Genomic DNA, 12,703 nt, shown 5'->3' on the forward strand with positions numbered 1-12,703 from the left:
TCTATACGCTCAGTCAGTTGGCTCTTTCTGTCATAAAGCAGTAGCATTTGAAACAATCTCTTCTGCGGTGATCAGTTAGGTGATTCTGGTACGTTAGATTGAGTAGAGTCAAAACTTAGTGCTGGAAAAGGAGACTTCACGTTGAGGAATGCATCTGTATTAGCTTTCAGGAACTTTCCAAGACAACTAGATCTGTAGAAACAGTGCTGTTGCTGTGCATTTAGCTTGATAATTGTTATCAAAGGATACTGAATGCAGAATTTGGAAATATTAGGGGAAAGTACACAGTGACTTGGCGCTTTAGTAGTGCATCTGTTTCTGCAGCAGGAGGTTCTTTTGGTACAGTTCACCTTGTGTGTCTGCTTGTGTGCGCTCAATCAACCAGGGTTGAGCCACAGGTGAAGTTCTGCACCAAGGCGTTGCCTGAAGCTCCACGCTGGCAGTGTGTACAGAAGATCCTTCAGTAGTTAGCTTTCTGCATGAGCTAGAACCAGCAACTGGCACATACTTCACTACTACTAAAGATGTGATGGATGATATAGGATGCTGTAAATCAGTAAAATTGAAACAAATTAAACCCCTGTATTTCCCTCTAAGTTACCAGTCAATGTAGATCTCTACCTACTGACTCTTACATTGGCCAATTTGAATGAGTGAGGTTAGTCTTAAACAGTTACTACGTTGCAGTTGGTTCTGATAACTTGGCACGGAATTTCTAAATTCAGTAAGTATAACTAAATTTGGAGTCCTGACAAGCTTCAGTGAACTTGTGAGACTTACAAACAAATGTCAGGTTATTTTAAGAGTTGCTTTCATAATACTCTGAAGTGCAGGCTCTATGAGAAAGTGCAGTGAAGGAAGAATTGTTAGTGTGTTTTATTTCAGTATTGTCTGGGAAGTTAGTAAAGTTTTGACCAATACTTAACCAGGAGAAAAATTTTTCATGCAGTACTGAAATTTTATTTAAGATGTAAGTATGTGAACTACTTTGTCTTTTGAGAGATGTATTTCTTAAAATTTCATGGGATTTTGTTTATATCTTCCAGATGCTGTGCCACTTTTTCTGAGACTGCTGCATTCACCTCATCAAAATGTTTGTGAGCAAGCTGTGTGGGCTTTAGGAAATATCATAGGTTTGTGTTACTCCTGCCACTAAAAACTTCTAAGTTCCTTTTGGTATTGAATGAATAAACTAGGTAGGATTTTGTGTTAGAACTTGGAGATGCTCAACTATGAGACAAAAGACCTGGTAATTACCCTGTTCTTAATTCATTCCTGTTTTCTCCATTGGGTATCAATGGTGTGCACCTGAAAACACATGATTATAGGCTTTCTTTCCAGGTACAGGAAAGGGATTACAGGCAAACAAACATGCACATTGTTAAAATAATAGCTGTTTTGCATTGAGTTCTGAAATTGTGCCTGAGCTTACATACATTGTATTGAATTCGAGAGAAGTTGTGTGATCATTCAATCTTTCACTTGATTTTTTCCTCTTCTTGTGGAAGCATTGGCTTTGTGGTTTATAGCCCTGAACTATATGTGTAGTGCTTGAGGACTAATGAGGTGCTGACATACTCAGATTTCTACAATCTGATATTTTAGAAATGCCTAGTCCTTCTTAAGAAGCAAACCAACAAAATCCACAGTATGGTAACTGCCTCAAGCTGTTAGCGATATTAGTGCAGTACAAGTCAGATGCTGCTTTCGAGGCAACTGTAGTGATACTTGGGCAGTGATGAAAGTGTTTATCTTTCGGATATGAAGATGACAATATTTGTTTTCAGGCAACTTTGAACTACTCTTGGGGTGGTTTAGTACTGATTATAAACTTTGTGAAGGGTTCTTAAGGAATTTGTTGGGCTATGAACTACTCTCGGTGGTTTGGCATTGTCTACCACCCCTTTTTCTTGCCTACCACCAGCCCAGCCTGTGCACCTGCTATAAATCATGGAACACTTTTCTGTTAAGAATCTAGCAGTTTTTAATGAGTAGTTCAAAATGAAGCAATATAAAGTGTCTTTATATAGATACATCTATCATATATATATTTATATGCATCTTTCCAAGGCCCATATTCTTTAACTTTGTATGCATTTTATATAACTGAAGTTTTAAGTGTGCAGAAGTTAGATTTTTTTGTGAATGGCACGGGATGATCTTTGGCTTCATAATTCTTTGATGTCTTCAACAGGTGATGGACCCCAGTGTAGAGATTACGTTATTAGTCTTGGAGTAGTGAAACCACTGCTGTCCTTCATCAGCCCATCTATTCCCATAACTTTCTTAAGAAATGTTACTTGGGTCATGGTCAACTTGTGCCGTCACAAAGATCCTCCTCCGCCGATGGAAACCATTCAGGAGGTGACTGAGTTACTGTTCAGTGTAACTAAACTGAAGTTGAGTATGTATCTGCCTTAAAAATAACTGTCAGGTGCTTCTTTTCCTCCTTAGATCCTTCCAGCGCTCTGTGTTTTAATTCACCACACAGATGTAAATGTAAGTAACACCACTTAAAACTAGTTTTGTGTTCTGGTATAGTTTTTAGCTGAAATACAAAGCTTGCCATAATTACCTTTTTTCTTTAAAAAAAAAAAAATCTGTGATGTTCTCTTTCATTATGGCAAATGTATTTTGGTATCTTTAACTGCTTATTTTTAAGCATCAGTTACAATTTTTGCCTGGTATTTCTCTGTATCTTTGCAAGTGCTTGTTTGCATGTACTTTCCCTACGCTTAAAGATAAAATGCAGTTTCAGTTGTGTTTCTGTGAACACTCATTTAAAGATAAATACAGGATTTTTTTGATTAGTACTTAAGTTTGAGGTAGTGAAAATTGTGTCAATGAAAGAAAAATGAGTGTCTGCTGAATATGTAAAATGCTAGTTTTAGGTGTAACTCTGAGGTATTAAATAAGAAAATTAGGTTATTTTAATAGTGAAGTAAATGAGTGAGACTTTACTGCAATTATGAAATGGGTCAGCTTTTTGCCTAAATGAAAGTCAGAATTGTTTCAGATTAATTCTTTGCTTCCTATTGAAGTTGTAGCTCAGTTGTCTGAGTTAATGGCAACAGTGCTTTACCAAAGTATGTTTAAATATATTTAACTAAAGTTTGCGTAGTAATGATACTATTTAACTTCTTGTATACAAGTAGGTGAAGTTAAGCTTATCTGAATTTTTTGAAATGTCTGTATTTGTGAATCAGTCAAGAGTTGTCAGCTGAGAGAATGCTCATTCAATTTTTTGTAAGCTGTCACTCGAAATGTCCAGATTTACTGCTACTTAAATTGGCTTTTCTGTGTATGCACACACAGAGGAAATTCAGTCTTAAATGCTGCTTAACCAGACTTTAAAAAAAAAAGTCAAAGCTTTTCTTAAATTTTGGGGGAGGAATATCAAGAAAAGAATAACTTGATGCCATATGATGCTCATTGGTTTGAGAGTGCCACATGCCTGTAGGTTAATATTTTCATAAGGCTTTATCTTCCTTCCAGGGGTAAGTCTTTCATATCTCACATTGTCCACCAGTACGTAAGGAAAGAGCAGATATAATTGAATCGCTTTTATTATATCCTTCAGAATTTACGCTGTTGTTAGCAGTTTAGCTGTTTTTTTAATCTCTGTATATTCTTTGGAGCTAGAACAGGTTGAACAGCAGTTGTATTTTAGACTTCTGTGGAGTGGAATGTATGAAGCTTGTAAAACAAAGTGGGTTTTTTGCTGTATTGCATCAATTCTGACTTCACAATTATAATTGTTTTATATTTTAGGTTTTTTAAGACTTGGAATACTTCTATACTAATTGCAAATACATGTTTTTACTCTTAGATATTGGTAGATACAGTCTGGGCACTCTCATATCTAACGGATGCTGGCAATGAACAGATCCAGATGGTGATAGACTCTGGAATAGTCCCTCATTTGGTTCCTCTTCTCAGTCATCAAGAAGTTAAAGTGCAAGTGAGTTTGGAGAACTTTAAGGAAGTGTTGCTAAAAATGTAATACTAGAGAAAGTAGCTGGTTTCTTTTTGTCATTCACATTGAAATTGAAAGAATACTTTTTCCCGTGTGGTACAGCATTTGCATAAAATCTTCTGCTATTAGAAAGAACGTGCTTGACTAGAAAAATCTTTGATTAAAAACTCTTTAAAGAAAACTCTATGCTTACCTTACATACTCTCTTTAAAGAAAGTGTTTTGTTTCAGACTGCTGCACTGAGAGCTGTAGGAAACATTGTCACTGGTACCGATGAACAGACACAGGTAGTTCTGAATTGTGAAGCTCTTTCACACTTTCCAGCACTTCTGACACATCCCAAAGAAAAAATTAATAAGGTAAGTAACTGCAGAGATTTAACCCAATTGATAACTTTTTTTTATATTTGGCTTAGCTGTCTTGGATTCTACATTACATAGTGTGGTAGAGATTTCAGTAATTGACTACTTATATCAGTTTATGGCGAGAGCAGGCAGGGTGCTGAAATTTTTCTTGAAGTTAACAGCTAAAGAAAATGCTCTAAGGAGCTGCAAACTTGTACTTGACAAGAATGTTGCTTCCTGATTCTCCTAACTGAATTTTTATGAAATTGAAGCTTTATCTTGTAATTCTGGCTGTTGACTTAAAAGTTAGAGTTCTTGATATGTGAAATGTCACTTTAATTAAACTGACTCTCTTGGAAGTGATGAAATAGAGATAATGGGATGTCATTTTGAATGGAGTGTGTGTGATAAATGGACTGGGGGTGGGGTGTGGGGAATGTGTGTGTGCGTGCGTGTATAGAAAAGGCTTTAAACGGGGGCACTGATAATGCAGTGCTGATTCCGGAGTGCATCTGAGGCATGTTGTTAAGTTCTGGGGTGCCACTTTACAACGTTGCCAATGATTAAAGCCCAAAACAAGCCCACCAAGACAAGCCTAGGCATCTTAAATCTCTAACAGGTTCATTAATGAAAGTGATCCTGTGATCTGATCTGAGAGACTCAGTTGAATGAAATGTGAGAATTTCTGAATCTCGTGTTGAGAGAAATATTTGTCTAAAGTTCTCATACCAGATGAGAGGAGAAGGGAATTGAGGAGTGATGGAGGGTTTCTAGGAAGGGAGAAATTTATCAACTGTAAGAATAAAAAAATTCAATGCTGGAATATACTTAAAATTTTATGTAAAACTTATTTCTTGACTGAAGTACAGATTCCCACTTAAAAAGGGGGTTGGAGAGGGCCTCTGGATCCTTGTTTAACATAAGAATGAAGATAGTCTTTGGCTTAGATCAAAATTTCAGCTGTTCAGGACTGGGAGGGCCTACTGGGGAAAAGATCCCTTCTTACCCACTCTCCCAGGCACCTGCTGTTGGGTGTTGCTGGAAGGAGAGAGTCCCGGGCTTATGGACAGAATGATCATAAAGGGTCATATAACTCTACAGTATTCTCGAAAAGCAAGCATTTGAGTAATAGGGGTTGCATGTTCTTGATGACTGATGCTAAGAAAAGAAAAATTATGAAGCAGGTAAAGAACATAATTGTCTTCTACCACTCTCATGTCTGGAAAACATGATGCTGTAATGCGTTTAGGAGCTCACCTGACCATTGGCTGAAAACTGCTATAGCGTTCATCCTCAGTAATGGAATCGATGATGAGTGCTTACTTGTAGCCTTGTGACTTTTGTCTCCAAATAATTTTTCCTTTTAATCTGTGGATGTGGAGTATTTGGTTGTAACTTGGGAACAATGAAAGACTGAAGAGTTTTGTGGAGTCTCCTAAGGCGAGGCTGTCCGCTTTGTTGTGTGTATGTCTAGTCTACTTACTAGGAATTCAGCTATGTGCAATAAAACTAATACAATACTTAATTGTATTTAAGATTGGCTAGTGTATAAATTGCAGCTCTAAAAATGTGCATGTATAAAATCTTGCTGGAGTGAAAATAAAATATGATATAGAAGACTATCTGAATTCGTAATTTCTCACACGCTTTTATTTTGCAGGAAGCAGTGTGGTTCCTATCTAACATCACTGCAGGAAACCAGCAGCAAGTTCAGGCAGTAATAGATGCAAACCTTGTTCCAATGATAATACATCTTCTAGATAAGGTTAGATAACAAGAAGGATTTAACAGTTTGTTTCCTTAATTGGGGAAAGTGACATTGAATTCCTTGCTTCATGTTTTACATCGCACTGTAAATGTGGGGGGCAGGGGTAAACTATACCCTTGAGCATTTTTTGTATGTTGCAAGATAAAATACATTACTGTTGATGTTCTTTTGTGAAGTGCTGTGAGATAAGTGCCAGATGTAGTGGGGAAAGGAAGCAGATCGGGGGTCTCAGTTCCTTCTAAATCCCATTTAAATTCTTTTTCTCACTGTGTAAACAATGGGGATAGAATTGTTTACTCTCATATGTGAAGAGGTGTGGGTGGGAGCAGCTTTTTGCCACAGCTTAAGGACTTCATCCTTTTTCCCCCACGTTATCTGGAAACACAAGGAGGTGCTCAACAGTGGCATTTATTAACCTATTTGTGTTGCCGCATTTATCTAGTGTGAGAGCATTCTGAATAAAGATCTGTGACACTTGATTATGTACTGGGGTTGTCCCATGTATTTTTTCTTTAACAAGGAAAACTGCATCAACAAAAAATAGGTTGTCATGGAAAATAATTGTAGCTTTTGTGTGTTCAGAGTTTTTTCCCATAGAAAAGCAGCAGACTGTATGCATGTATGGATGTATGCTGCTTTTCAGTAATAGATGAAGCTTGTTGAGATGAATGCTTTTATTACCTTTTTTATTAAATAGTAAAGTCGAGTAGCTGTTTGCAAATGCTTCTGAATGCTTTTCTCATGCTTTTTTCACAAAGTCTCTCATTACTTGTTGAATACTAGAGGTTGAATGCTAATGGATCATCATTTCAAATACCTGTATTCCTTTCCAGTTGTTGGGCGTTAGTGTCTTTTAAAACATTAGCTTTTCAAACCACGTTGTGCTCCCGAGGATCTGCCTTGTAAGAAAGAAGGGTAGCTGCAAGCATGTTTCTAAACAGGAACAGCAAAACATATCTTTCAAACATTTCCTACTTTTTGTTTTATTCATGACTTGATTTTTCTTTCCTGAAGTGTGGAAGGAAGCCAGAAATACCAACCTTACGATGTGTTCAGCCCATGACAAAGATGCAGTTTCTTGCTTCAGTTTATAGGCTAGGGTTGAGACTGAAGAAATAATTGTCTTTTCTCCTAAGTAACATATAGCTGTTGACAAATAGTTCAGTTAACTGTCAATTTATTGATCACTGAGAAAAGAGTTGGAGACCTTTTTCTTTAAATTTAGTAAGCAGAGTTAAGCTGACTAACTTGAGGCAGATACAGTTATAGTATGTACAGTGTTTTATCAAAATTGACACTTACTGCTTATCTCTCACTGTAATATGACAGCTGTTGATAAGGAATGTGTGAGAGTGGAGTACTACACTTTATTTACTTTAATGCAAACAAATTTCCCTTCCTCTGGAAAATCAATTTAAAAACACAGTTGCAGGGAAGGGATGAATGTTCTGTGAGCCAACTCAGGCATCTACAGGATTTGTTAGTTACCTTCCTTGCTTACTGAAAACTGATATGGTGATACCATGCAAGCTTTTATTAGAATACTACATTACATAAAAACTTTATGTAATTAGTTCTATTTATGGTTTTATTTTTAGGGTGACTTTGGTACTCAGAAAGAAGCTGCTTGGGCAATAAGCAACTTAACGATCAGCGGAAGAAAAGACCAAGTGAGTCAAACCTTAAGAAAAGGTCCATTATCCTTCTCGGGTGCATTTGAGAGAGTACACCAGCTGGTTGGGTTAGACAACTTCTGTGCCAGGATTATGAATGTCTGTGTCATGTGTGGTGTTCGTCCCTGTCCATGTCCCCCAACCCCTCGGTTCAGAAACACTTCCCTTTTCCACAAGGGATTTACAAGTGAACTTCAGTTGTCTCTGGAATGACCTGAGATAAGGAGTATCAGCGGGGATTTGGATGGAAGCTCTTCTGTTAGGATGGCGTAGTAGCTATGAGAGACCAAGACTCTCAGAGCCTGAATGGAGTCATTCGACATCTTTCTACTTTTTTTCCCCTATGAATAAGACTGTGATAATTGTAATGCTAATAGCCATTGAGTAGAAATACACTGGTTCCTCGTAAGTCCAGAATATTAAATTTGTGGCAGGGTTAGGGGGGTGGTGTCATTCTTTAAAGATGAGGTTGAAACTCCTTGTCTAACTGAAAAATTCACAGTATCTATTACTTGTGTGTTCTAGACTTGAAATATGTTTGTAACATAATTCATAAATGTTATCTTTTCATGCTCTAAACCAAGAATTTTTGAAAGTGATGGCTACAGAATACTTCTACCTTGTTGAGTAACTTTGAGTACTTTGACTTCATTAAACTTGTCTTTACTTCTGTCACACTCCTGATGTAACTATTTGCTTTCCCCCTTCAGGTGGCATACTTAATTCAACAAAATGTAATTCCTCCCTTTTGCAATTTGCTGACAGTAAAAGATGCGCAAGTTGTGCAAGTGGTTCTGGATGGACTAAGTAATATATTAAAAATGGCTGAAGATGAAGCGGAAACCATAGCCAATCTTATAGAGGAGTGTGGAGGTATGATGCTTAATATTTTGATACTGTTTTTTCAGAAATTGGTGGTTTGGCTTCCTACCACATGCATAGGCTGTCGGCTTTATTGTGTGTTAGCACACATGTTTTAAGCAAACCTTTTTTTAAACGTGATCTTCTTGTTCCTCTAAGGTGAATGAATATACTTAGTTTTCCCTAACTGATTACATTCATGATCAGGTAAAATGTGAAGGAGCTGGATAACGGCAATAAAGTTCTAGTTGCCAATTTTCTAACAGTCTGGTGTACCTGACAAATAAGTTTCTGTTAATGTAGGGATAATATGCTTACCTTAATCATGTTCAGGGCATGCCCAGGTGAATATGTGTGTGTGTGTGTGAAATCTACATAGAATGGTTGCAGAAATATGATAGCTTTGATTTCCTGATAGCGCTCAGACTTTCTCTATATTGGCTGCTATTTAAGTTAACTGAAATCCTTCAAGGATGAAAGAACAGTGACAGGAAATTTGGGCACAGGTAAAAAACGGTGGGATTTTGTTAATGTGGAGTTGAATAGTCTTTAAAATACAAAATCTTGAGGGGGGGGGGAAGCTTAATTGATTTGTGATGGTTTAAAAAACCATGTTTTTGTGAAAAAGGAGCATGTCCTAGTGCTTGGCCCTTGCTATATTACCACTGATTAGCTTAGTACTCATAGCTGGAAGAGAAGGGAAGTACTATTGCTGCTGGAAGTGACCTTTTATACAAATTTTTTTTTTTGGTCATGGTATTCCTCAGTCTCTTAATATATTTCCTCAAATCTCTAAGAAGTTCTTACGCTTTAAGCATGTCAAATTAATTTAACAGTATCTTATTCGTGGTCACTTTATTCCTAGATTTGTTCTTAATTATTCTGTGTGATGAGGCTTTAAGGAGAGGGAGGTTGTTTTGTCTGAACTCCATTACATTTCTTGTGTATTTATTGTAGGCCTGGAGAAAATTGAACAGCTACAAAATCATGAAAATGAAGACATCTACAAACTGGCTTATGAGATCATTGATCAGTTCTTCTCTTCAGATGATGTAAGTGTGTAATAGCTCTGCAATCTGCTTTTGTAATTGTTTATAAATGTAGTCGAGATAAAGGCATCAGCTCTAAAGCCTGCTCCATGACACTCGTTTGGTTTTTCAGTGAAGAATGAGCCCTTATTGGAACCTGTAGCATATCTTATCATTCTTCATGATGGAAGTATCTAAAGATCTGATGCCTAATTTAAGCCTCATGTCTAGGGATTAAAATTCTAGGCTTTGCCTAGAGTAGTTCTCAACTGTCAGCTTCAAAGCTTGGCATTTCACATTTTATAAACTCCCTGCTGACTTGAGTACCAAATCTGAGATTCTGCTTCTTAAGAAATAAACTATTTTGAATATTTTAGTAATTTCAGAGGTAGGATGTGCTGATCAAGAGTAATGTTTTCAGTTTAAACATGTAATGTAAATCAAAGGAAAGTTTCAGAGGTGTATGCACTTTAAATCATAAAAGTTAATTGCATATAAGGGAAATGCAATCACGTCAGTGTCATGAAGGGAGAGGATGTTTTCTACAAAATGGTGGAGCTCAGTTGCATTCATGCTCTACTGTCCGCATTGAAGTTTTTGTGCTAGTTTCACTTTTATACAAAGAGTAAGGTCTAAATCTTGTTTAGCAACTCAAATTTTGTATATACAGCAGGATTTGGAGTTTAATGTCAATTTGGTAACCCGTACACTACCTATTTAAATCAAAACTGCAGTTTCGACTTAATTCTTACTTGATTTAATGGTATTGGTCTTCTCTTGAGAACTGTGGCACTTTAAGCTGGCAATAAGGATGATGCGTGACTGAAAGAATGTTTTGTAGCAGTGAAAACTGCACAAACGAGAGACTATTGGGTGCCATGTCGCCTACCTACTAAATACGAGCTAAAACATTTTGGCCTAAATTACTTTGTCATTTTAGTGCTCTTACTAAATTGGAGGAGAACAACAAAAAGACTTGATGCAAGGAAGTGTGTTAGGTGAAAAGATAAATGCTCTTTAGGGTTGTCTGGCTCCTTTTTAGTGAGGCTTTTGTCTTTATTCCTACTCATGATGTTCTTGTTCCGTTACAGATTGATGAAGATCCTAGCCTTGTTCCAGAAGCAATACAAGGCGGAACATTTGGTTTCAATTCATCTGCCAATGTACCAGCAGAAGGGTTCCAGTTTTAGAGTGGTATTTTGGAAGTTAGGTACAATGCAGCACTGAATAAAAAAAAAAGGTTTGATCCATCAATCTTGGCTCATGGGATCCGCTGCTGCATTAAATCGGGGAAGAAAATGTGAAGATTTCATTTGGAATCACAGAAAAGCCCAAATGAAGTCAAGATGGCGAGTGGGTGCGAGTGAGAATGAGTGGCAAAATGTAATGAAAAACTTCACACTGAATGCTTATTTAGATTGTTCAAAGAAAAAGGGCTACAGGTCAAAGATCTTCAGTGCCTGAGAAGGAACAATGACTTACTAGAGCAATTGGGGGGAAATGCAGTACTATCATCATCAAGCCTTGTAAGCATAAGAGAATAGGATGCCCATATAAGTCCAAGGAGAACGAGCCCAGGCCTTGCTATGAAGCACCGTGTGAATGGACAACATTGAATGAATGTCTGGACTCGATGCTGTGGAGCCAGGCTCGTGTTTCAAATACGGGGCTCTTCAGTCCTGAAGCAGGCTCCTAGTCCTGGAGTGGCGTGTGTACGAGAGTATGGTTGTGATGCTGTATGTGAACGCATGCAAGCTTGATTCGCCTTCAGGGGGCTGATAATAAACCTAGTAAATCATCAAAATGAGTTCATAAGTGTTAACTTACACTGGACACAAAAACAAAGACCGGTTTAGCAGCAGACTCTGGTTTACTCCTACAGCCTGTGTTTCTTTTTTGGTTTTTTTTCCCCTCTTATTTTTCTTTTAGTTATTTTTAATTTCTTTCCTGTATGGCTTATTAGTTGTTTGTAAAGTCAGAATTTCAGGAAGGCTTCCCTGTGCATTTGCACCAGATGAATGTTTGATGTTATGAAAAGCTTTCCATATCATCAAAACTAATTTGTAGATTTTTGCATGAAAAAAATCATACATTTCCCTTCAAATAGACTGTGTTGCAGTACACAAGTTGCCATAATAGTAGAAAACAGTAAAATGTGGTAATAAAATCTCATCCTTTTCATTTTCAAAGATAACATGAAGACCTTTGCATGTGGTAATCTACAGCATAGTTCATTTTTAGATTTTGTTGAGTCCTGTAACCAAATGTTTCTGTTGTGGTAGAATACCGTGCTGTGTTTCAATGTTACTTGTTTTCAAACTTTGTTTTCTATGAAAATGATATGGAAACTTCTAAAAATGAAATTTGGTGCATATGTACTGCCGAATAAAGACCGAAAAAGAGGTGTGAATAGATGTACAAATCAAGTCATGGTTTGAACACCTTTAATATGCCTAATCCAATTGTTTTAGACTCTTTTTATCTTAGATGTAGGCAGCCATGAACAATCTATTTTGAGCCACTTTAGAGAGAAAACTTTGTATTTTTAAAACTTGCACAAAAAGGATGCAAGTGTTTTTATAATTGGAGTAATGCCTCAGTTTTGAGGTTCTGCACACTAAATTAAAGGTGATGTTACAAATTTGTACAAAATGAACTCTTTATAAGGTGGCTCATTGTAGGAAATGCTGTGCCTTCCCCTTTGAGCACAAGTGTTGCATGAACAACAGTTTGCTATAATAAAACATACCAGATTAGCCACCATTAGCATCTATATCTACCTTGTGTTTTAAAATCAACTGGTAATTCTGAAACACTGTAGAATGGATAAAGATTATTTTGTGATCATAACTCTTTGTTGGACTAGAGTATTTTTGCAGCATTCCTTGTCATCAGAAACATGGTTAAAGTTTAAAACTAGAAGCAGCGGAAAACTAGCTTGTGAAATTTATCCAAGTAGAGTGCAGGCTAGGCTGTCTTGGGGAAATAAACATTAAACTTGCAACAGTGTTGTATTCGCTGTGTCTTTGTATATACCCTCCAGGTTTCATCAA

At 37.0% G+C, this 12,703-nt stretch overlaps 1 protein-coding gene and 1 non-coding gene across 2 annotated transcripts in view; both read left to right on the top strand.

Moving 5' to 3' along the window:
* The window catches only part of KPNA4 (karyopherin subunit alpha 4), a 28,492-nt gene extending 15,838 nt beyond the window's left edge, over positions 1-12,654 (top strand). Inside the window, exons 8-17 of the mRNA XM_054835317.1 lie at positions 1,047-1,133; positions 2,195-2,364; positions 2,455-2,499; positions 3,830-3,961; positions 4,207-4,335; positions 5,981-6,085; positions 7,687-7,758; positions 8,472-8,634; positions 9,580-9,674; positions 10,742-12,654. Coding sequence (XP_054691292.1) covers positions 1,047-1,133; positions 2,195-2,364; positions 2,455-2,499; positions 3,830-3,961; positions 4,207-4,335; positions 5,981-6,085; positions 7,687-7,758; positions 8,472-8,634; positions 9,580-9,674; positions 10,742-10,840 — 1,097 coding nt within the window. The 3' untranslated portion in view covers positions 10,841-12,654. The remainder of the gene's footprint in view (positions 1-1,046; positions 1,134-2,194; positions 2,365-2,454; positions 2,500-3,829; positions 3,962-4,206; positions 4,336-5,980; positions 6,086-7,686; positions 7,759-8,471; positions 8,635-9,579; positions 9,675-10,741) is intronic.
* LOC129210449 (small Cajal body-specific RNA 7) lies at positions 4,675-4,975 on the top strand. Its single transcript, XR_008578505.1, has one exon. It is a non-coding gene; the product is annotated as a small Cajal body-specific RNA 7 (non-coding RNA).
* Positions 12,655-12,703: the final 49 nt, after the last annotated feature.

The sequence above is a fragment of the Grus americana genome, chromosome 9, assembly GCF_028858705.1.
Source record: "Grus americana isolate bGruAme1 chromosome 9, bGruAme1.mat, whole genome shotgun sequence".
In the NCBI taxonomy this organism is placed as follows: domain Eukaryota; kingdom Metazoa; phylum Chordata; class Aves; order Gruiformes; family Gruidae; genus Grus; species Grus americana.